This window comes from Leptidea sinapis, chromosome 46 (genome assembly GCF_905404315.1).
Source record: "Leptidea sinapis chromosome 46, ilLepSina1.1, whole genome shotgun sequence".
NCBI classification, from domain to species: Eukaryota; Metazoa; Arthropoda; class Insecta; order Lepidoptera; family Pieridae; genus Leptidea; species Leptidea sinapis.
This window is the reverse complement of record NC_066310.1, coordinates 5890741-5917857: the sequence shown is the minus strand read 5'-3', so window position 1 is coordinate 5917857 and position 27117 is coordinate 5890741. Positions and strand designations below refer to the sequence as shown.

At 36.8% G+C, this 27117-nt stretch overlaps 1 protein-coding gene across 1 annotated transcript; it reads right to left on the bottom strand.

Annotated features, from left to right (window-relative positions):
• Nucleotides 1–157: 157 nt before the first annotated feature.
• LOC126977970 (alpha-N-acetylgalactosaminidase-like) lies at nucleotides 158–25381 on the bottom strand. Its single transcript, XM_050826693.1, has 10 exons — nucleotides 25129–25381; nucleotides 20290–20441; nucleotides 17000–17174; nucleotides 11563–11737; nucleotides 10390–10472; nucleotides 8822–8983; nucleotides 2695–2907; nucleotides 1341–1469; nucleotides 735–810; nucleotides 158–260 (listed from the first exon to the last, which is right to left on the bottom strand). Exons 2-10 carry the CDS (start codon nucleotides 20439–20441, stop codon nucleotides 193–195), a joined length of 1233 nt encoding a protein of 410 aa, XP_050682650.1. The 5' UTR covers nucleotides 25129–25381; the 3' UTR covers nucleotides 158–192.
• Nucleotides 25382–27117: the final 1736 nt, after the last annotated feature.

Genomic DNA, 27117 nt, shown 5'->3' with positions numbered 1-27117 from the left:
TATTCAACCTTACTAAATAAGTACCAAAGTACTGGCAAGTATTTCGGCCATCTGATTATTCACAGCAGAAATGATACCAGTATCTTTGGTTTGTACTTCTACGTAAACGTATTAAGCAATGTTGTTTTGTAAATAAACATTTAATAAATAAAACCCATTTAAATTTAATTATCATTTATTATTTTACTTTGATTATCGCGCTATACTGGAGACTATTACCTCATTTTCTTGAACTGGTATAAATTTGTAGAACTTCACACCTGCAAACAAAAAATACAGTATTTATCCGAGTACATAGTCTTACATCTCAGCTCTGTATCAAAACCACTTAGGATGTAATCTTCAGCTTTTTTATCCTTAGGGTAATTCCTTGGTGTTACTATAATGGGATCATGACTTGATTGTTATTATTATTGATATTGTATACACACCATTACAAGGCATTTATTTTTCTCAAAATTGATTCCTTTAAAATTCCTTTCTATGTCATTTCTAATATACTAGATACTACTACCGCTTCGGAAACAAATTGCGCTCTGAGAGAAAAGACGCAGCGCAAGCAACTCTCCCAGATTTTTTTTGGGCTGTTTTTAATTAAATATACAATATTGTACATGATCCTAGGAAAAGGGGTCTTGGTAGAAAGATAGGCGGTCGACAAAGATCCTACACAGCATGCTGTTGTTCTCATTTATTTAATTATCACGGCTTAGGACACAAAATAACATTCTCACCTGAAGGATTGACACGAGTCTCAAATTTTCCATCATCAGAACCAAAAGACCGATCTTTCTCTTCGTTGTACAAATCCTGGAAAAATAGGACAGAAATGATAGATTTAAAGATAATATTATTTTAAATGTTTATGTTATAGTATGGATAGATATTATATATAAAAAAGTGGCATACCATAGTCTGTGCCATGGTGCAAGATATAACCGTATATTATTCTATATTTAAAACATTCAAAATACTTTTATGAAAAAACAAAAGAGGGCGCTACTATGCCGACAAATGAACACTCAGGTAGAGCTACTTAACTATAAACACAAAAGCTATTGAGTACAGTAGATGCCTCAATCCACACATACCGTAAATAAATAATGGCATTATGCAAGCACATTATTAAATAAAATATATAATAACTTTAATTTTAATATAATTAAAATTAAAGTTATTATATAATTAAAAGATAAAGGAAAAAATAACATGAAGCAGACCTCCCAGAGTTGACCCAAGCCGACATTTACCGAACGAGCGTTACATAATCTTATATAACGGCTCAATCTCATTCACTCCATCAAAATTAGTTAGCTATTAGTTACATTAGCTTGACCTACCTTAACAGTGTATGATTGTTGTGGAATCTTCATATCCTCAAATGTAGCTGTGAGGGAGTACGGAGTGCCATCTGAACGTCTACTTACAAACGCCACCGCATAACCGTCTGTCAACTCCCTCCGCCAAATCTGTATCAATTCAATAATGTATATACACAAGTACACGTATTTACCAGTGAGAGGCTTTTGCAAAGGATGCCGGCTAGATTATGGGTACCACAACGGCGCCTATTTCTGCCGTAAAGCAGTAATGTCTAAGCATTACTGTGTTTAGGTCTGAAGGGCGCAAATGAGACTTAACATTTTATGTCTCAAGGTGACAAGCGCAGTTGTAGTGCCGCTCCGGAGTTTTTTGGTCTTTCAAAAATCCTGAGCGGTGAGCGCTGATGGTCAGGCGTATCAATTACCATCAGCTGAACGGCGCCTCACGTCCCCTATTTTAATAAAAAAAAAATCAAAATGTACTTTAATGGGAATAATTAAAGTACCGAGCAGATCACTCTAAGACACCTCAACTTCACATACACGAATAAATAATAGCAACTTTATATAATAAGACTTTATAAATAAATAATTATAAAACAGACTAATTATAGTAGTCTACTTTGCAACAGTATGGAAAATCATCAGATTCAAACGTTGATCCAGCAAACGTTGTATTGCCATATAATTTAATTAACCCGTTATATTATATAATGAAATGTCATTGACTAATAATATAGGTATTTGTATTGCGAATAAAAAAAGGTATTTCTAAGTCACAAAAATATAGGTTCGGGATAAGTATCTAATCATTAACAAACATATACTTAAACCTTCACCGAAACAGGCTGCATCTAATGGTATAAGTATTATTACCTATATCGTGAACTGCTTTACCTATAAGACGAGGCTAAATACTTTAGGGGAGAGCGGGGCTGAAAGTGCCGATTTTGAAAAATCCTTATATGATTCGGATAAAACAAGTACTATGTCTGAAAGTAATGGTTCATCCTAAGCCAAATTTAGTCTATAATACGAATTTACCTACTAATTTCGCACATTTTTAATAGTTTTTAAGAAGAAGTGATTTTTTTATACAGCGGCGGCGAGGCACTACAAACCCCACTTTGGGGCAAGTTGTGCCGTAGCTGAGGTCGGTTGTGCCGGTGAAAATGCTAGGTGATTTACATGAATGAAAATTACGCGACACAATACGATCATATATCTATCTCTTTCTGTTTTCGAGATATTCGCGTCGGCACAATTTACCCCCGGCACTTTCAGCCCCGCTCTCCCCTACTAAAAATATTTTTGAATTAGTAAATTATAAAAGACACAATTTTTGATCGCAATGTCTCAAATATTAACTTACTTCACATTTTGATTTATTCCACGTCCTTATTCCCTGTTTTCCCAACTCGTCTTGGTCTACAGCAATTATATCAGCATTCAGCAAAATTTCCTTGAACTCATTACGAATCGTGTCCAGATCTACACTCATGAAGAGTGGTGCTGCTAATATGGACCACACCGCCATCTGGACTCGCGCCTGGTCCAGAGATAGACCGAAGTTTCCTATAAGCAACTGTAAGAATATACATGCTGATATTGTGAAAAAAATCTTAAAATGCATCTTTTTTACAATATATAACTTATTTTGAAGGTAAGAGTATAAATTTATTCAAACAAAATTTTTTCTTAATTACATTTTTTTTTTGTTAATCATATTTTTTTTTCTCATAATAATTATTTTAGTGCCACAATTAATTATATTTTACTTTTAAAAATATGTCAGTTCAGCTCCAAACTTCACACAATGGGGTCACTGAAAATCAGTGTTGTGCTCATAGTGTATGGACACAACTATAACTGACTCCAGTTTTGGAAGACCACTGCCACATCAAGTTTTGCTTTTGTTTCTTTTGTATTAAGTTAAGTATTAGATTAAGCATATATTTTGTTCTCTTTAACTTGTTTGTGTGAATGAGTCAGTTTTTCTTCCGAAATAAATTCATTTTCATTTCATTCATTTCATTCATTTCATTCATTTCATTCATTTCATTCATTTCATTCATTTCATTCATTTCATTCATTTCATTCATTTCATTCATTTCATTCATTTCATTCATTTCATTCATTTCATTCATTTCATTCATTTCATTCATTTCATTCATTTCATTCATTTCATTCATTTCATTCATTTCATTCATTTCATTCATTTCATTCATTTCATTCATTTCATTCATTTCATTCATTTCATTTCATTCATTTCATTCATTTCATTCATTTCATTCATTTCATTCATTTCATTCATTTCATTCATTTCATTCATTTCATTCATTTCAAAACAAATCTTATAACTATATTTACAATACTATGATTACTTAAAATTAAAACTATCATTATGGGGAAGCGTACCAAGACTGGCAGCATTTCCACGTTGGATTGCCTGTTGCAAGGCTGATCCGTTGCCCGAAATAGCTGCCAGCACTTGGGCTTCCAGTAGCCTTATTGAGGCGCGAAGATAGTACATTCAGTAGTTGTACATTCTCCGCACCTCTGGGTCCCACGGGCCATGTGTCTCGACACTAAACGGCATAAAGATGTAAGACTCATTGAGACCGACATATTTGCGACGCTTGGTATTTTCGGCGCAACTAAATAAATGCAGATTCAATAATATTAGGGTTGCATAGAGAGGTAGGTATGCTGCTGCGACTAGTGTTGCTATGCAAATGGCTAAACTAGGTACAAACATCTTTTGGCCTTCCGAAAATATCGAATAATCTTTGGAAAACTGTTTGAAGCATAAATCATCAAATTAAAAAGCCCAGGTTCACATTTCTTCCATACCAAGGCGAGTGAGAAAGCAGCAGCTTCGCAGCTTAGCTTATTAGGATGGATTTTATTATTTGCGGAGCGGGCATTTATTAGCATAGCTCCAACGTATATGGCCTAATAGGTACAAGTGCATTATTGAAGAAGACAAAAAGCATGTGTTTCAAAACGTGTCGCTACTGATCTTCTGTGGCCCTTGAACATCAAGGGGGACACCTCGATTTAATTAAATTATAACTATACTAAGTAAACTTAAAAATAATTAACTGCTAAACTAAACTAAAAAACATGAACATATAAAAACTAATTATAAATAAAACAAAATAATACCTAATAATGACAAATAATAAGAATATAAATTATATCCGGCTAATGTTTATGTGTCCAGACAAAGAAGAGTGTTAACAAAATACAAGTTGAGGAGAGGAAACTAAAGAGAAAATGGTGTGGATGACGCTGAAAGATCGCAACATAAACACCTATCTTACAGTGCTTACATGTACACACTAATACTTTTACGATTCCTTCATTTGTGACTATTTTGACCTCTTTCACTCGCTGGTTGGTCAGGTAAGAGATCAACACCGTCTACACTGTCACCCAACATCAGGAGTGACAGTAGGATTGCAGACCGTTACGGTTTTTTGCGCCCATGAAACACTCGAAATATTATTCCACAGCTTGGTTGTACGTGGAAGAATGTTTTGTTTAAGCCACACCGAAGATAAACACCACACATCCAGGTGGTGACAATGATATTAAAGTTTGTGTCATCTGGCGCGATGGTGCAATTCTGTAGCAGTGATCAAGTCAAACAGCTCTTCGGAACAGTCTCGTGATAAATGTGGAAAAAGTCGCAATGTAGCAACGCCGCTACGCAATGCCCAGCAATTGAGCAGTTTACAGACTGCTGGATCTTTAAAAATCAAATGAACTGATACTGGGATGCACCAGACCAAAGGTGGTAGCAATACTTAATATGTTGCCGGACCTGCACCACATAGAGTGCTGGAATGTATACCAGCGTGAAGTATTTTTTGACGCCAATTTAGCTTTCCCTTCCTTTAATGCCGTTGCGCAACTTGAATATACTGGGAGAAGCCAAACAAGGTTTATTTAACCTATTGTCGCACACACACACACAGACATACTCACGCCTTGTTCCCATCGGGGTAGGCAGAGACAATAGAATGCCACTTGCTTCTATCCTTACAAACCTCACGCGCTTCCTCTACATTCATTAATATAATAATATAATAATAATAATAATAAATTTTTTATTTGCGAAAATTTGCCACCAAATTTTTTACAAGTACAATAGATATGACAATTAACATTGTATAAAGAAAAGAAAAATAACAATACAAATGTTTAAAAAACAATAAAGAAAGAGATATTAATGCTTTAAAACTAACTATGTAGAATGATAACAAACCAGGCAGCAGCGCGATTCGCAAAAAGGAAACTCAGCAAACGTTAGGACGTATTTTCCTAACACTGATATTATGAACTTCCTATATTTTTTTTTCCGTGAAGCTATTTTGGCAGTAATGAGTGAAACAAATAATTATAATATTTAAATATTTATCGTATCCTTTATCTAATAAACAAAGCTCAGAATTTAATAAATTTATAAATCTGAAAAGAAAATATTTATATCAAGTAGTGATGCGTATACACGCATTTACGTACATCCCCACTAGCTAGACAAGTATATAATAAAAATATATATAAAAAAAATGCATGAGTAATTTAATATTATATAGATAAAATATATCCATTATGATACCCATACTCACTACAGTCGATGTATTTAATTTAGTTTTTGCTCTTGCAATAATAGCTTTTTGTAGTTATTCTTAAAAGATTCCTTTGAGTGCAAATTTCGAAGTGGTGGTGGCAGGTTGTTCCAACACTTAGTGGCTGCGTAGCGAAAGCTACCACGAAATGCGGTTGTGTGGAAGATGGGTATATTTAAAGAATCGTGCGAAGCGCGGGTCTTATGTGGAATGTTAGCATCACTTCTCCATTTTAACTTTTTAAATAGATAAATAGGGATTTCGTTCTTTATTATACCGAATAGTAAGGTAGCAAAGTGCAATTTCATACGACTCCCCATTTTTAATAATGACTCTCTATTTAAATAAGGGGTAACGTGGTCTCGCCGCGGAATGGAGAAACAATATCTTGCACAAGCGTTTTGAACACGTTGTATGAGACGTTTAGTACGCTCCAATAAGCGTGGACCTATGGCTGCATCCATATAATTAAATTTGGAAAGAATCAAAGATTCACAGAGGAGTACACGTAGGTCTTTTTTTATTGAGTTTCTTATTCGGTATAGTACTTTCAGTCTATAAAAGCAACTACGAACAATCTGAAGTATATATTTTTCGAAACGTAAGTTTTCGTCTACGAGCAAGCCAAGATTTCGGACCTCGGTTACCCTCTCTATTTGTTCATTATTAATTTTAATGTTGGGTTTACCAGTTACTACTTTTTTAACTTGATGCCGAGTACCTATAACCATATATTTCGTTTTTTTCGAATTTAATAGCAATCCATTGGATTTCGACCAGTCAAAGATCCGATTAAGGTCTGAGGTAATTGTATTGAAGGCTTCCTTATCATACGGCTTGAAAGACAGGTAAATTTGTATGTCATCAGCAAACATATGAAATTTACAATATTTGATATGTTGAACCACGTCCGCTGTGTACAGAGTAAATAATAAGGGACCTAGGATAGACCCCTGAGGTACCCCTTTTTTAATTGGGAGAGGCCGCGAAGTGGTCACATTTCCGTCATGGTTAGTAATTTCAACGAATTGATGTATGTCACGTAAGTAGCTCGAAAACCACCGCAAAGTTCTTTCTTCTACGCCGTAGAATCGCAATTTAGCTAAGAGAAGATCAAAATTAATGGAATCGAATGCTTTGGAAAAATCTAATAGAACCATAACAGTAGCTTCCCCTTTATCTTGTGAAGAAAGTATATCGTCTATTACATTTATTAGGGCTGTAGTTGTGCTGTGTTGTTTCCTAAAACCTGACTGTAATGTAGGTAGAATATTGTTTTTTTCTAAAAAGGTCAGAAGTTGACTATGTACAATCTTCTCCAAAATTTTGGAAGCACAAGGCAAAATACTAATGGGTCGTAATTCGTTAATTTCGAGCGGGTCGTTTTTTTTGGGGATAGGCCTTACTAGTGCATTACGCCAAATATCCGGAAATATATCTGAAGCAATTGATTTATTAATTAGTTTGGTAAGTGGACTTAGTGTATAAGGAAGAGATAACAACAGCATATTCAGTGAGACTCCATCGGGACCAATTGCGTTTGACTGCAATTTTCGAAAGGTATTTGCAACTTCAACCTCTGTTACAGGTTGAATAGTAAAAGAATTAGATCGGAATCTGTTCATATTGAATGAATCTATGTATGTCCGAGATATACCCTCTCCTCCCGGAACGTTTAAAAAATATTGGTTTATAGCCTCTGGGTCACATAAGTTGGGGGGAAGAATTTCGTCATGTTTACTCTCAAACATCACGTTTTGTTTAATGTGTTTCCACATAGTTTTAGGGTTATTTATATGAGTGCTTATATATGAATTAAAATATGCCTGTTTTTCTGATATTAATGCGTTCGATACAACTTTCTTAAGATCCTTATAGTACAGCAAATGACCAGGATGTTTACTTAAATGCGCCCTCTTATAAGCCTCGTCACGTCGCTTCATCATTAAACGTATGTTATATGTGACCCAGGGGTAGCTATGTTCCTTAATTCTAGCTATTTTAATTGGTGCAATGGTGTTAAAAACCTGTAACAGATTTGAGGTAATAACGGAAGCAAACTCATTTACACCAGACGGCACGTCCTCATTCCAGTTAATAGATGACATGCAGCTATGCAACTGAGCTGGATCTATATCTTTGATGGGTCTATACTTAATAAGTTTAATTTTACGTTTAGGTTTGGGCACATCAAGTTCGCACGCAACAAATGCATGAGAACTGAGAGAAGGAATGTGATCGACCCAAACCTGTGACACATTTGCATCTGTACAGATAAGATCTAATAGGGTATCACTGTGGGTAGTGAAGTGAGTGGGCTCAGTAACATACTTTTCATACATACTCGCCGGTTGCGGGTGCTTCGGACCTGTTCTTTTCTCAAAACGTCCCCAATTTAATCGACGAACGTTCTACGAGGTCTCCCGCGACCGAACGGCCCACACACACGTGCCTTATATATTTATAAGCTATTGCCGCAAACTTGATAATAAGCAACAAAGTACGTCTAGGTCGACATTATTCGACACACTCATTTATATCTCCAAAAAGTGCATTAATCCTCTACATGCTCTACGGCGCCTATTTCTGCCGTGAAGCAGTAATGTGTTAACATTACTGTGTTTCGGTCTGAAGGGCGCCGTAGCTATTGAAATTGGCAAATGAGACTTATCATCTTATCTCTCAAGGTGATGAGCGCAATTGTAGTGCCGCTCAGAATTTTTGGGCTTTTCAAGAATCCTGAGCGGCACTGCGTTGTAATGGGTAGGGCGTTTCAATTACCATCAGCTGAACTTCCTGCTCGTCTCGTCCCTTATTTTCATTAAAAAAACAATATGCTTGTCACTGCGTAAGCTTCATTACCATATCTGGATCATTCCAATGTCCTGGACCAGCATACTTCACGAGGTCATCCTGTCGCTCTGCAAACCAATCCATAATGCTGGTGAGGGACGCCCACGAGTCTTCAATGTCATCCGTGTTGCGCCACAAGTTGCAGTGCTCCATTATAGAGGGGTAATCAGGCTGGAAGTAATTGCGACATATTAATCATCAGGTTGCGTCATGGTCAGTCAAAATAGCAGTAGAAACTATTGCTAGAATTCCATTAGCAGATTCCAGAATTTCCCTAAGCTCGAGGATATTGAGAATTCTACACGTCTTAAAGGCAATATTGATTTAGGTCCTTAGGTCAGGTAAGCTTAGCAAGGATATTATTGATTTCCACAACTCCAAGGGTATGGGAAATGATAGGACGACCGTCTGAACAATATAGATCCACGGATATAAATGCCACAACGCCAAACGTATTAAAACCACTAAAGGTGGCGTATTGGTGTCTTTATAGTGAAAAAGCTTTTCTGCTCAGCATCATTAAAATACCCACAAAATAAAGTGCTCAATGAGATTAAGGAAGTTTTCATTACAAAATTATTATCCTATCGACAGGAATATCTAGATTTCCACACCCTTTTAGATCCCCGATCAAGTTTTATCTCTTAGTAACCAATTCCTCTTAGCTCGGATCCCGGTTCGAACCCAACCATTGAATAAAGGTTAAGAAAGTTTGATTCTGAGTAATGAAAGTCTTTATATTTATGTATGTATATTACACCCACAGTGCAGCTTGGTTTGGGTCTGGATACTCTGAAAGAGCACCAATTATTATAAAATAAAAAACTGTGTGTGTACTTTTGTACGCCCGTAAGAAGTTAAATACTTTTAGTTAAATTCTATGACTTAACAAAACGAAAATCCTTAAAAAATATTTTTCATGCTATTTTACATTAGTAGAAAGGACAATGTTATAATAATGAAGGTATTCTGATAACACTTTGTTATTATTTCTTTGTTAAACAATTATAATTTCATAATTATCTACAATTTTCTATATTACTATCATCATCATCAGCCGGAAGACGTCCACTGCTGGACAAAAGCCTCCCCACAAGATTTCCACGACGATCGGTCCTACACTGTCCTCTTCCAACGTATTCTGGGGATCTTGACCAGATCGTCTGTCCATCTTGTGGGGGGCCTACCAACACGGCAGGCAGTCTTCTGCGGCCATCTATCCGTCGAAGTGTCCTGCCCACTGCCATTTCAGTTTCGCAATCATTTGGGCTATGTCGATGACTTTGGTTTTCCTACGAATCTCCTCATTTCTAATCCGATCTCGCAGGGAAACTCCGAGCATAGCCCTCTCCATTGCCCTCTGAGTGACCATTTCTCATAATTCCCATAGTTAGCGACCATCACCATCAACCAGTGAAAACCTTCGTCTTTAGACACTGTGTTTTTTGGGATGAGATGATCTTATTAACTATATTATTTAATTTAATTATACTTTATTATTTTATATTACTGTACTACGATTATTATGTCCGTTTTTCTATTTTACAATAGTGATATTATCTACTGATGCTACTTACATTAGATTGATACGCAGGCCAACTACAAGAATAGACCATTTCACGTCCACTTTCATTCATATATTTCCCGAATTCCGGATAACCTTTAAACAGAGGCAAAAATTGAGAAATTAAAATGATACATTTTTAAGTGACTGACCGGCGCGCCGTCTATCGTGGTGTAGTTTTATGCTCGATGGAATTACTTCGATCATTCGATGACCTGTGTGAGTTTTGTAATGAAAAAGAGACAGCTATAATTACATTAATAGAGTTAGGGGTGCGAGAGAATGAGATAGCAAGCGATATTGTATAGTTTTCTTATCCTTCGTCTCGTCTGTATACTATGGTTTTTTGCGTCTTCTACTACACTACACCTTCGTAGAGACCCGTACACGGACTCTGCTCCACTATACTCAAAATCAATGAAGATAGAGTGAAGTTAAATCTTTAGTGAATTATTACATAATGAATGTAGAACAAATAATTAATAATCGTTTATGATATTTTGTCATGTGGCTCTAGCACACTCCAATTTCAAAAAGAGCAGGAGCTTTTCAATTCGATTGTATTAAATGAATACCATTGAAATAGATGTTTAATTCACATAAAACTGTTATTTATTTTTCTAGTAATAGTTATAATGTTTCATTTATATTTATCGCTGCGATCGAGACGTCATGTCACAGAGAATAATAGCCAATCGCGACTGAGTTAATGTTGCGGACTTCAGCATAAATTGTGCCTCACACGCTATAGTCTGATACCGTCACACTTCTACTTATATTTTCTACTCCGTCAATTTCCATGTGACATAATCTTCCTATATCATCATCACCATAATCAGCCGGAAGACGTCAACTCTGGACAAAGGCCTCCCCCAAAGATTTCCACGACTATCGGTCCTGCGCTGCCCTCATCCAACGTATTCCGGCGTTCTTGATCAGATCGTCGGTTCATCTTGTGAGAGGCCTACCAACACTGCGTCTTCCGATAATTAAATCTTAAATCTTTCTTTATTCAATATACATGTTATATATTATTTCCCTTTCTTTAATTTGTTATGTCACCAAGGAGTACACAGTAAGAAGGCGAATGTAGGTACGAAATTTATTAGCTCGAAGACCGGTACAGGCCCGATACGTTATAGGCAAAATATCGTATCAAATTGTTGTTGAGCTTCTAAAGACTTACCCGTATCCATTTGCGATATTTCGACATTGCATCCATCCAGTTTGATGTAATCCACTCCCCATTCGACAAAAGACGCGATATCGGTCTTCTCGTGGCCCAACACACCTGGGTAACCAGCGCAGGTTTTGTTCCCGTAGTCTTGGTACAGGAAAAACTTAAAGCCCTTGGCGTGAAGCTGCAATGGTGCAAAAATATATTTAGCAACAAATTACAAATTATCATCAAAGACAGAGAGAAAAATATATATTTGGACAATTAGACGTTTTCTTTCAGCATACTCGGCACTCTGCTAAAATGTCTACAATCGTCCCAGCTCAGGATTTACCGACATGTGAGACTGGGATTGCGTAGTTAGAATTTCTTGGATATTCCAACATTACTTTCTTTTCCAAAATAAAAGAGTTTTTCTAAAATAAACGTAGCCTAAATTACTCCTTATTACATCACTCATTTACCAGTGGGTGGCTCCTTTGCACACACACACCACAACGGCGCCTATTTCTACCGTGAAGCAGTAATGTGTAAGCATTACTGTGTTTCGGTCTGAAAGGCGCCGTAGCTAGTGAAATTACTGGGCAAATTAGACTTAACATCTTATGTCTTAAGCGGATGAGCACAATTGTAGTGCCGCTCAGAATTTTTGGGCTTTTCAAGAATCCAGCCATTTCAGAGATTAGCCGGAACAAACAGACAGACAGACAGAAAATGTTAAATAAAATATTTTGCTGTATACCGTATATATATTCATATACATGTAGTAACAAACTGTTATTTCAATATTGCGAACAGACACTCCAATTTTATTTATATGTACCTATAGATTAAGCATCTGGAGGTCTACTCGCAAAATCGACAACGATACATTTGGAACGATACGATAATACTCCGAATATATCGCAACTATCCTACTCTAACAAATGTTCGAATTCCTGATCGTTTATCGTTACCATAGACTAATATTTTGATCTTTTTACGATGTTAGGGTGAATGAAATATGTTCAAACCTAAACATTATCTGTGCTATGTCGCTGTTAACTTGTTAAGTGTCAAAAGTCAAAACATAGTTTAGGCGCTAAGGACCATGCCAGACTTTGCACCACCAATTTGGTATTATTTACACATAATGTAAATGTTAAAAAAATATGTAATGAATATAATATGACCATTTAAAATTGAATAAATAATACAAAACTTGCAGATAATATGAAATGTAAAAAAAGTAACTCAACCCTTCTCGTCGACTTCCTATTTCTCAGGCGGCCATTTGCATTATTTCTACGCATAAACGATCAACAAAATGACTTAAATGACTTAGTAGTAAAAAGATCCTGTTGAATAGTAAATAACATAATTATTTCATCAATATTTATTATGTATGTATATTGTATGGTTTATATATCTATACAACTTGAAACGATAATAGCATCGACAGCCTAGAAGGTGTCGTTGAGATTATCGTTAAAAATAAAATTATCGGTAAAAGTGACGTTTGATTATTTGTGAAATTCGAATTTTCAACTAAGAAAATGTCAGAGACGAATATTCGAATTTCAGTAGGAACGAAGTACGAAGTCAGAATTCGAGTAGGGTTAGGACCGAGAATATCGAATAATGTTTCGTTCGTTCAATCATCGTTTCGACATTGATTACGATTTAACTAAGAGTAGGATTCGACACGACTAATGCCACGATTTATCGAATATCTATTTTAGGAGTAGGCCCCCTATGTAGATTCGAATAAAATTGATTGGCAGTGAGATGACGAATAGTGAGTTCTATCGACAGAAGTTGAAAACATAAATATTACATAATTTGTACACTGAGAATAGTTTTGTGTTACGTGTGCATACATATATAAATATTAAAACATTCGAATAACACAAAAATACTAGTTTTTAATGCCTTATTGGTTGTTGGTAAGTAATTGTAAATTAAGTATCGATAAACTAGAATTGTGGGGTATGCTCTTTTTACGCCTATATCATTCTTCGCCATTTTAGTGTTTGTTGATTCAGTAATCACTTTCCTGCTAGCTTCCAGAATGTGTGTCCGATCTGTCGGAGTGTCCGTGAATCCAAGTTACCTTTTTTTTATACTTGTGGAAACACCCACGGGCCGTCACCCCATCGGGGTTTTCGGTAGGGTGGTGTGTCGGAATCGAACCGACTAAAACCACACGGTGTACCATACCACGCCTTGGTAGGAGGAGTCCGAGAACGGCGTTGTTAACACATCCGGTACAAAATATGGGGTTTACCGAACCTACTCTCCCTCTAGGGAACCGGAACTTAAACCTGGCGGTAATCTAACCTTAACCTTACGCAGCACGCGATTATTTTAAGTGATTAACTGTATTTATTATATATATTTTTTTATGGAATAGGAGGACAAACGAGCGTACGGGTCACCTGTTGTTAAGTGATCACCGCCGCCCACAATCTCTTGCAACACCAGAGGAATCACAGGAGCGTTGCCGGCCTTTAAGGAAGGTGTACGCGCTTTTTTTGAAGGTACCCATGTCGTATCGTCCCGGAAACACCGCACAAGGAAGCTCATTCCACAGCTTTGTAGTACGTGGAAGAAAGCTCCTTGAAAACCGCACTGTGGAGGACCGCCACACATCCAGGTGGTGAGGATGATATCCTAACTTGTGGCGTGTCGTGCGAGGGTGGAATTCGGCGGCAGGAATCAGGTTAAACAGCTCTTCGGAACACTCCCCGTGATAAATGCGGTAGAAGACACACAATGAAGCGAAGTCTCTTCGCAACGCCAAGTGATCCAGCCGTTCACAGAGCACTGGGACCCCGACAATTCGAGCTGCTCTGCGTTGCACGCGGTCAAACGGATCGATTAATTTAACTTTCTAAAACTTCAAGTGAAATGTATAAATCAATTTTCATTTCTTCGCTAATTGTTACGAGCTTGTTTACGAGAAGAGAAGTAACAGCCGATTAGGCGCTTGGGTGCTACGTTGTCGCTCCTCGGGATCAAAGTACGTTGTCTAAAGACTGTTTTCTTTTTTCCAATTCAATTTTGATATTTATTTTCTTTGATATTTCACTTTTATAATGCAGGGATTTTAATTTAATAATAATTAATTTAACTATACTTCTGTGGACCAGTATGACTTGTATTTTCATTTATTTCATATATATGCAAACCATACTGTATAAAAAAAACGTAAGCATGAAAAAATAAATCTAAAATATTTTTCTAATGTAACCCGAGACAAAAATACTGTAATTGAAATTTGTATTTTCGTTAGTATGTTTGTTTGTGTAAGCCAGTTTCAGAAACAGCTTGACCGGCATATGAAATCGTCTTACTGATATATTGTGGAAGACTACCCATAACAGATAGTGTTTGTTTAATTTTTCTTTTTATGAAAATACGGATCGAGACTAGCAGGACGTTCGGCTGATGGTAATTGATACGCCCTGCTCATTACAATGCAGTGCTGCTCAGGATTCTTGAAAAGCCCAAAAATTCTGAGCGGTGCTACGAGTATCACTCAGTGCTCAGTAATTTCACTAGCTACGGCGCCCTTCAGACCGAAACACAGTAATGTTTACACATTCGTGCTTCACGGCAGAAATAGGCGTTGTGGTACCCATAATCTGGTGTTTACAGATAGACAAAGATAAGACAAAAAAATTTCGTCCAATCTCAAACAAAATTTTTCGTAATTACGCCGTCCGTGCTTGCTAGAAGTAGGAATCTATACATTTTATTTAAACTCATTTATTAATATAGTTATTTATGCAATTGTTGTGTAATAAGGGGTATTAAAACAGGAATGTGGATTTATTTCACGAGGCGAAGCCGAGTGTGATAATAGTATCACATGAATCCTCTAAAAGATTCTGGAAAAGTTAGCTTACTGCTAACATTAAAACACCAGTCCTAGTAGTAACCTAATATCATTCATTACTGATTATATACAAATAAAGTAAGTATTAATGAAACAATTACTTATTTTAGTAGTAATTTATATTTTTTATAGTGTGCAATAATTAAAATTCACTCGAATATAATGTTCTTTTGCAGCGTTTAAAATGAATCGCTCATTTTTTGTAAAAAAAACAATAAAAATATCGAAGAAAAATGGCGGGGATTCGAATAACCTACTTTTTTTTTACGGTGCGCGACGTTCTGGTAGTGTGGAACGCGCGTAAACGAAAATGTTCTTTTTTTGAAAGTCATACAGATACCACGCATCGTGCAATAAGAATGTGGCTGTCTGTTGAAACTCTTTGCGCATGAAGGGATCGAAAAAAAACATAGGAGTGTTGTTATGAAATTCAGTACAACATTACAACACTCGTTTGGATGATGTAATGGTTATACGAACATTGGGTGTTTTAGTGTTGGCAATAAGCTAACTGTTTCAGAATCTTTAATAGAGGATTTAAAGCATGGGTGTAGATAAAATTAATAACTTAATTTATTATAGTTAGGTAAACGGCTTATCATTACCATATTATATGCATAAAACCTGATATTTACAATATTACATTTAACGCTGATGTAATATTTATTCAAGTTTTTGTATATCTGCATGAATGATGGAAGGAAATTAATTATTCGCACATTTCATTACAATTCAGCGTGTCGGTGACATTGCTAAAAATGGTGGAAAACATGTTATATCTAAGCAAATGATATTAAACTTTGACGACTCAAATAATTTAATACGAGATGATGTAATGTAATATGAATTTAATTAATTTGTTACATGTAATTTAGAATTAGCAATTGTGTGGTGTGGTTTTATGAAACCACGATAGAAGTAAAACTTTGTTTACAGACAACAGAAAAAAAAAATCTATTATGATTTACATATTTATAAAATAAAAAATATAAAGTGATAAAAAAAACCTGTGTCATGTATGGGGTTTACCGAACCTACTCTCCCTCTCGAGAACCGGAACTTAAATCTGGCGCCTTAGAACGCGCGGCCAAACTGACTTCAAAGCAGTAGTTGAAATTAATGATGCAACTTCACCTCTACTACAATCCGCCGATTGTAAAGCAACATGCGATAGATGGGCAAAAAAAATTTGAGACGATGTAACAAAAGATTCACTTTAAAAAATCTTTGTCTGGTGTAGGCTTTGAAGCTACGTCCCCTCGCGCTTTAAATCTGGCGCCTTAGACCACATCGACATAAATAACGTATTTCAAATGAATGATTTAACTTCACCGCTACTCCGCGGCCGGCTGTAATGCGACATGCGATAGATGGCCGAACAAAATTTGACTAAAAGTTTGACTTAAAAAAATCCGATAGTATTTAAAAAGTCTTTAATATTGTTATCTCGTACTTCATGTACGAGTGAAAATGGCACTTGAATTTATATTATTGCATGTAATATGAGAGTTCAAAGGTCAAAGTGCGATAAACTAGTAAACAATCATAATAGATAGAAATGCTTACGTAATCGCCGACCGCCTTCATTCCATTGGGGAATCGTTTCTTGTCTGGAACCAGCTTCCCGTTCTCGTCACGATATTTCTCACTCCAGCAATCATCTATACCCACGTAATTATAGCCCGCGGTCAGGTAACCATCCCCCACCATTTTATCCGCAGTTCGCTTTATGAGAGCCTCACTGGAAATTACCAATTATGTTACATCCTTATTTTATTCTTATTCATAGCCATCAGAGTTCGAATTATTATTTTATTTACGGTATGTGTGGATTGATACAGCTACTGTATTGTACTTTAAATATGTACTCAATAAATATAACTGTTTTTACTTATTAAATTAAATTATTTTGACTTTTTTTTTATGGAATAGGAGGACAAACGAGCGCACGGGTTGTTAAGTGATCACCGCCGCCCACAATCTCTTACAACACCAGAGGAATCACAGTAGCGTTGCCGGCCTTTCGTACGCGCTTTTTTTGAAGGTACCCATGTCGTATCGTCCCTGAAACACCTCACAAGGAAGCTCATCCCACAGCTTTGTAGTACGTGGAAGAAAGCTCCTTGAAAACCGCACTGTGGAGGACGGCGCCACACATCCAGATGGTGAGGATGATATCCTAACTTGTGGCGTGTCGTGCGAAGGTGGAATTCGGCGGCAGGAATCAGGTTAAACAGGTAGAAGACACACAATGAAGCGACGTCTCTATGCAACGCCAAGTGATCCAGCCGTTCACAGAGCACTGGGTCCCCGACAATTCGAGCTGCTCTGCGTTGCACGCGGTCAAATGGATCGAGCTGATACTGGGGTGCGCCAGACCAGAGATGACAGCAATACTCCATGTGTGGCCGGACCTGCGCTTTGTAGAGCGCTAGTATGTGGGCCGGCTTGAAGTATTGCCGTGCTCTATTAATGACGCCCAGTTTCTTTGAAGCCAATTTGGCTTTGCCTTCCAGATGACCACGAAATTGGCAATCGCTCGAGATTTCGAGACCCAGTATTCCTATACTAGGCGAGGCTTTGAGGGAAGTGTTGTCGAAGAGCGGTGATACGACAAATGGGGTTTTTTTTAGTGACAAGGTTCAATTTTCCCCATTCCGCGACCTTCTCAAGAGAGGACTCGATAGAAGACACAAGTTTCTCCCGGCACTGGTCGACGATTTCCCGAGAGAGACCTGCATGGCCCGTGTATATGGCATCACCAGTGCTGTCGTCTGCATAGCAATGAATGTTGGAGGTGTCCAACATATCATTGATATGCAGAAGAAACAGCGTGGGAGACAGCACACAGCCTTAGGGCACTCCAGAATTCACGGGCTTCGGGTTCGAGCAATATCCGTCGACAACGACCTGTATGCTACGCCCAGTGAGGAAGCTGGAGGTCCACTTGCACAAGCTCTCGGGAAGCCCAAATGATGGAAGTTTGGAGAGGAGCGCCTTGTGCCATACACGATCAAAGGCCTTCGCTATATCCAGGCTAACTGCCAGGCCTTCCCCCTTGCTTTCAATAGCCGCAGCCCATCTATGTGTCAGGTATACCAGAAGATCACCTGCCGACCGACCATGGCGAAACCGAAAATGGTATAGTCGGTCGTTGATCCACTGGTGACCCTCTAGGTATACCAAGAGCTGACGGCTAATTATGCTCTCCATGATTTTGGAGAGCAGGGAGGTAATAGCAATAGGCCTGTAGTTTGCCGGATCCGAACTATCTCCTTTTTTTTGGATCGGATGGACAAGGGCAGACTTCCATGAGTCAGGGACTACGCCTTTAGAATAAGAGTGCCGGAATAAACGCGTTAGCACCGGCGTCAACTCAGGGGCACACGTCCTAAGCACGATTGGAGAAATGCCATCCGGCCCGCTCGACTTCCTGACGTCCAACGAAAACAGAGCTCGCCTAACAGTTTTCTGTCTGAACAGTACTTCAGGCATAGAGCTCTGACACCGCGGGATGGTCGGCGGTGTTTTTCCGTTGTCGTCAAGAGTCGAGTTGGAGGCGAAAAGAGTGCACAAGAGATCGACTTTCTCTTTTGCCGTATGGGCCAGGGTGTCATTCCTCATGTGCAACGGCGGCATGGACGGCTGGCTGAAGTTACCAAGAGCAGCTTTCGACAACGACCAGAACTTGCGTGTTCCGGTCGGGTAACTGGAAAGCTGCTCGCCGATTTTGACGACTTACTCGTGTAACGGCCGTTCCCAATATACTATCTAAAGATACAGATAAATTACTACAATCTACTGTTAGTAATGAGCTGTCAATGTCATTCTTATCGCCTTATATGGGTGCGCGTGAATTGCAATTTCCATACAAACTTATATCGCTGGTAAGCTATACGTCGTCCCATTGATAGACAGCGTGTATAAGATGAGTTACCGTCGATAAGTTTAATGGGAAAGAAGGGTCAACGATAGTAACGATTTTTATCTAAAGAGATAGACTGAATATTGGGATTTAGCAGATTCTTCAGGCCTCATACGCACTGCGGTTATGTACGGTTAGAGATGACGAACTGGCTGTAAGTTTTTTGAAATGGCCGTTATAAAAAACCAAAAAGCAGATATTATGTATTAAATCGCAACAGCATCAGAAACGGTGTACAATTGCCATTGGCCCTTGTTACGAAGGTACCTACTGTACATTGTACCAGTGGGAGGCTCCTTTGCACAGGAAGCCGGCTAGATTATGGGTATCAACAACGGCGCCTACTTCTACCGTGAATGAGTAATGTGTAAACATTACTTTGTTTCGGTCTGAAGGGCGCCGTAGCTAGTGAAATTACTGGGCAGATGAGACTTAACATCTTATGTCTCAAGGTGACGAGCGCAATTCTAATGTCGCTCAGAATTTTTGGGTTTTTCAAAAATCCTGAGCGGCACTGCATTGAAATGGACAGGGCGTATCAATTACCATCAGCTGAACATCCTGCTCGTCTCGTCCCTTATTTTCCTAAAAACATGAGAAAATGGGAGGCACCTATGCACAGGATGCCGGCTAGATTATGGGTATCAACAACGGCGCCTACTTCTACCGTGAAGCAGTGATGTGTAAACATTACTTTGTTTCGGTCTGAAGGGCGCCGTAGCTAGTGAAATTACTGGGCAAATGAGACTTAACATCTTATGTCTCAAGGTGACGGGCGCAGTTGTAGTGCTGCTCAGAATTTTTGGGTATTTCAAGAATATTGAGCGGCACTGCATTATAATGGGCAAGGCGCATCAATTACCATCAGCTGAACGTCCTGTTCGTCTCGTCCCTTATTGTCATAAAAAAAAGATGGTGTATCAATGCGTACCTTATACATTCATTAGGGTATTTGTCACAATCAGTGATGCATCTAAACCGTTGCCACGACAACCAGCCCATCGGTGGAGAGAGGGCGAGTCCATTGTTGAGGCACTCGACTGACGATGCCACGCTTATGACGAACAATAAGATAAACTGCATCTATGGATGTTAATAAAAATATACGTCATGTCAACTAAGATAATTTATATGCCTATATAGACTATGGCAGTTGTTTTCACAGCTCGTTGAAACTGGGTCAAAATCGCGCCCAAAGGACTCCTATACAAACAAACATACATACCGATGAGGCTAATAAAAAGCGCATAACATAGCGGCTAACAGCCTCTATTTTCAGAATATTGTGCAAACCACAAAATAAATCAAAATAGATTGATTTATTTGTGTGGCTTGCACAATACTTCGAGGCAGAGGTAGGCTTCTGTATAAAGGAGCACACACTATCTTACACTTGTAATAGAAGCGCCATACCAGCCCGTTGAGTAGACCAGATTAAAAAGCAAGCGAAGATTACTATAGAAAACTAGAATGATCGACTAAGAATATAGCAAGTGAAGATACTATAGAAGACTAGGATGATCGACGAAGAATCTAGCAAGCGAAGATACTATAGAAGACTAGAATGATCGACTAAGAATATAGCAAGTGAAGATACTATAGAAGACTAGGGTGATCGACTAAGAATATAGCAAGTGAAGATACTATAGAAGACTAGGGTGATCGACTAAGAATATAGCTAGTGAAGATACTATAGAAGACTAGGGTGATCGACTAAGAATATAGCTAGTGAAGATTCTATAGAAGACTAGGGTGATCGACTAAGAATATAGCTAGTGAAGATACTATAGAAGACTAGGGTGATCGACTAAGAATATAGCAAGTGAAGATACTATAGAAGACTAGGATGATCGACGAAGAATCTAGCAAGCGAAGATACTATAGAAGACTAGAATGATCGACTAAGAATATAGCAAGTGAAGATACTATAGAAGACTAGGGTGATCGACGAAGAATATAGCAAGTGAAGATACTATAGAAGACTAGAATGATCGACTAAGAATATAGCAAGTGAAGATACTATAGAAGACTAGAATGATCGACTAAGAATATAGCAAGTGAAGATCACTATAGAAGACTAGAATGATCGACTAAGAATATAGCAAGTGAAGATCACTATAGAAGACTAGAATGATCGACTAAGAATATAGCAAGTGAAGATCACTATAGAAGACTAGAATGATCGAATAAGAATATAGCAAGTGAAGATCACTATAGAAGACTAGAATGATCGAATAAGAATATAGCAAGTGAAGATCACTATAGAAGACCAGAATGATCGACTAAGAATATAGCAAGTGAAGATACTATAGAAGACTAGGGTGATCGACTAAGAATATAGCAAGTGAAGATACTATAGAAGACTAGGGTGATCGACTAAGAATATAGCAAGTGAAGATACTATAGAAGACTAGGGTGATCGACTAAGAATATAGCAAGTGAAGATACTATAGAAGACTAGGGTGATCGACTAAGAATATAGCTAGTGAAGATACTATAGAAGACTAGGGTGATCGACTAAGAATATAGCTAGTGAAGATACTATAGAAGACTAGGGTGATCGACTAAGAATATAGCTAGTGAAGATACTATAGAAGACTAGGGTGATCGACTAAGAATATAGCAAGTGAAGATACTATAGAAGACTAGAATGATCGACTAAGAATATAGCAAGTGAAGATCACTATAGAAGACTAGAATGATCGACTAAGAATATAGCAAGTGAAGATCACTATAGAAGACTAGAATGATCGAATAAGAATATAGCAAGTGAAGATCACTATAGAAGACTAGAATGATCGAATAAGAATATAGCAAGTGAAGATCACTATAGAAGACCAGAATGATCGACTAAGAATATAGCAAGTGAAGATACTATAGAAGACTAGGGTGATCGACTAAGAATATAGCAAGTGAAGATACTATAGAAGACTAGGGTGATCGACTAAGAATATAGCAAGTGAAGATACTATAGAAGACTAGGGTGATCGACTAAGAATATAGCAAGTGAAGATACTATAGAAGACTAGGGTGATCGACTAAGAATATAGCTAGTGAAGATACTATAGAAGACTAGGGTGATCGACTAAGAATATAGCTAGTGAAGATACTATAGAAGACTAGGGTGATCGACTAAGAATATAGCTAGTGAAGATACTATAGAAGACTAGGGTGATCGACTAAGAATATAGCAAGTGAAGATACTATAGAAGACTAGGATGATCGACGAAGAATCTAGCAAGCGAAGATACTATAGAAGACTAGAATGATCGACTAAGAATATAGCAAGTGAAGATACTATAGAAGACTAGGGTGATCGACTAAGAATATAGCAAGTGAAGATACTATAGAAGACTAGAATGATCGACTAAGAATATAGCAAGTGAAGATACTATAGAAGACTAGAATGATCGACTAAGAATATAGCAAGTGAAGATCACTATAGAAGACTAGAATGATCGACTAAGAATATAGCAAGTGAAGATCACTATAGAAGACTAGAATGATCGAATAAGAATCTACAAAGTTACTATCTTCGCGTCTCACCAGGACTACTGGAAACCCAAGCGCTCATAGCTATTTTGGCCATCGGATAAGCCTAGATATCAAAAGAGGAAATGCTCCCAATATTCTTGGTACACTTCCTTGTAGCGACAGTTTTTACTTCATGTAATCATTTTAAGTATTGTAAATATTTATATGCATTGTTTGTTAGTTGTGAATAACTAAATACAATAGGTTTCGACGTATTTTAGATAGTAAGAATACTTAGAATTATTGTTAATAAAGGATTTATAATAAACATTACGGTTGTAAGTTTTGTTAACGATATTTATATCACATTTTATTAAATACTAGTTTCGTAGTTTGTACTACAATGTGAATGTTTAACAAATAATAAAAATAGTTTAAAAAATCTAAAAAACACGTTTTGGTTGAAAAGATTAAGATTATTATCGACGAAAGATACAAAAATTATATAAATTAACGAAAATCTTATATTGCAAATTGAAAAATGGAATCATTTTATCAAAACAATGTATTGTCATCGGTCCTCGATAAATCTAAGTTTGAACGAAAACTGGCCGTTTAAAGTGGGTCAAAATCGCGCCCAAACGAGTCGGTTACAAACAAACAAACATACATACAGGTGAAGCTAATAAAAAGAGTGTTCAAGAGTCAACCGCACGGGCGTGAGAAACGGCCTGCTCGGGTTTGACGCATATCTTTTGAATGGATGGTCTGTTGTGACTTTTAATATGTGACTTTTAAATACTATTATTGATTTTTCGGAATTAAATATTGAACTCGGTACAAGACAGTCTATACTAGCGATTGAATACTCGGAACTAGATAAAATATAGAACTAGGATCCAGAATAACGTGATTGGTAGAACATCTTCCGATTATGATTGGACGCAGTATACATCAAAGTAAAATTGATATGTCTGTTAATAATATTTAAAACAACTAAATTAATATTAATGTTAACATAATATACTTAACGCTAGCTACGACCACGTACCGGAAGTGGAAGACGCGGTGTTGGTAGGTCCCCCGCAAGATAGACCGACGATCTGGTCAAGATCGCCGGAATACATTGGATAAGGGAAGCGCAGGACTGATCGTCGTGGGAGAGGCTTTTGTCCAGCACTGTATTCCGGCTGATGATGAAGATGATAACGCTAGCTGACGATCTTGGCTATTCTTCGACTTACCAGGATACTTCTTTGCACACGATGCAGGCAAGATGGGTGCCACAGGTTTAAAGGATATCGTAGTTAGCGTAATTACTGGGCTTTTCAAATTCAAATATTTATATTCAAATCAGGATTGAAAGACATAAATAACCACCCATACGAGAAATTATGTTTCAGAAACCGGGCTCAAGAAACTCAGTGGGCTTCTTTTTTTTTTTCAATAAAATTTATTTTTTTTATAGTCTGAGGGCAGTGGCTCCATTCCCAATCTGTCATTTATGCTATAGTAACCATTACCACACAAACATTTTTTAAAACGTTTTCTTTTGAATTTTGTAATACCTTCGTTTTCTGGGATCTTGTTGTAGGCGTTATAAGTTTGCTTGTTTCTAGTGTGAACATTATGGTTATGACAGTTTCTATCAAATTCACATTTTGCCTATGTACATACATCACATTATAAATAATATATTGAGAGGCAACACTGTTAGATGCTAATGGAATATTTCCAATGTATTTGTAATAGGCAGACGTATCACCTACCATCAAGTCATAATATTGCTCGTCACTTCGACTCATAAAAAAAAAACAATTGTTGGTTTTCCAATAAACAAAATCCATGTGGGCAAAGTCGGGGGTAGTGGCTCTATAGATACATATAATAAAAATCATCAAGGTCACTGTGCTATCATTGTAATGTCAATGTTAAATTTAGGAATAATTAAATTATTACTTACACTTAATACCCTGTCGCATAACCCAAACCGCAGCATACTTATTTCGGTTGGCAATAATAAATCGAAAATAATATAAAAATTTCAAATGCAATACTAAACCCTATTCATAATCAATTTCTTAACTTTACCTTAAATTTAACTAAAAAGTCAGCACTATACGATTTAATATAAACTACATAAAAAAATGTTTAACGGACGAGTGGGTATTTTACAATTAACACTAAATAAATGTGAGTAATTGTGAATAAACCAATTAGCGTTCTTACGAGTATTATAACTACAATAAATTGATTATTGATAGTTGAAATTTAATACAAATAAATTTAACCTTACCTTAATTGCTGATCAGAATTGGTTGAGAGCTGTACAAACTTTATAACCAGCGTTCGTTGACTTACGCATTTATAAGCACATTATAGATAAGACCAGCGGAATGCTAGGTATCTTCAATCCTAATATTTCTTGTTATCACTTGCGGGTAGAAATTTATAATATACAGCCTATCGCATAACTTTCGCAATAAACAAAGCTGATAATATGCGAGGTCTGTTCGTGCTGTGAATGCTGATAGCTAACTACGTACAATGATACAATTGGACCGAAATTAATATCGATAAATAAGTTAGGTATGCTCGTTGACGTTGAGAACAGTTGACAGATTGTTGGCCCGTCTTGACACAGTTCATTTTAAGACAATGCAAAGCTGTTAGTCATATTATAAATTCATTATTTTATTCACAATAAAAGAACATAGTACAAGAAAATCCACGGCCATTCTTTTAAATACAAATTATCTTGCCCCAAACTAGGCATCGCCTGTAACTATGGGTATGAGACAATGATGTATTTAATACAATATACTTACTTAAACATACATAAATACATGGCTCAAAAACAAACACCCATATTCAGCATATAAATGTTTATATATCAATAAAATAATAATCCTAAATCAATCACTTTTACAATAGCTGTAATATAATATTTAATTTATAATATTATTATATTAAATTTTTAATTTATAAAAAAAAATCGTTTTTAAGGCGCTATAGGTATCCAATAAATGAATCTTGTTCAAAGTTGAAAGCGTTTTAAATATCAAATACCTATTTCATAAAATACATAGCAATAAAAAATAAATTGTATAAATAAAATTATCGTTAGTGTGTTGAATGTCTCAATTCTATATCCCAACGTAATAAAACAAAACCGTTTCTGTTTTCGTTTCAAAAGAGAAAACTTGAACATGAACGTTGTGCATTTTTGAATATTTTGGAATGGTTAGGGAATAATTTCTCACGAATTGCTTCATTTATCAGTATAATAGTACAAGCATTTACGAGTATTTGGTTTAATACAATATTCATTTATTGCGCTATCGTACAAAAAAATGACAATTAATATTGCATAAAAAATGTAAGACTTCAGAACTCTTACAAATTATTTTACATTAATAAGTTTATCTCTCAGAAAAATTTACTTTGATCCATAATTTCAACGACTGTCTTACGAATTTTCGATCAGTTCACGTATCCTGACGCGAGTTTAACATTATATACCCATCACTAGAAAAATGCACAACGCAGCTAAATAAGTATTCACTTCCATAAAACATTAATGTTTTATTCAATCGATAAGTGCAATAAAAATGCATATTAAGTACATCATTTTCGAGCGTACTCTGATAAAGACGCGCAGTGTTGTTCTACTGTCATTACTTACTCGTATGACGTCAGTTCGCCATGTAAACAAAATGCTGATGTGGGATTATTGCAATATACCGCTTGACACCTCTTATTCTTGTTCATTCTCTATAAATATGTCTATATACAGCAAGGCATGCATATCATATAGGCAAGAGGCATTAGGCAGAGCCTACCTCGTTATGAACCTAAATAAATATGGAACTAGTGTTAAAGTAAATTTACTACCTACGGTAGGCAGTCTACAGATTGCATATACGAAGCAAGCAGCGTTTCATACAACTTATGTCGTAATAAAGCTCAACTACGACCAGTTAGATCTATAGTGCCTACCACAGACATAGATCCAAGTAGATAGCGCAAATCCCTCCGTCACTATGAAAACCAAGCGTGCCCTTTTTTTTTGTACCTACTGTTACGTCGTTAAAATGCCAGTGTATCGAGCCTAACGTTTAGCCACTCACCTCATCATTAGTTGACGTTTCCAGTACATCAATAGTCGGTATTGCTTATTACTAAAATCGTATCGGCAATGTATTATAAATCATAATAAAAAATAAAATAAAAGCGGCAAAGGAAGAGTATTGCTCATCTTACACGCGAAGTACATACATTCACG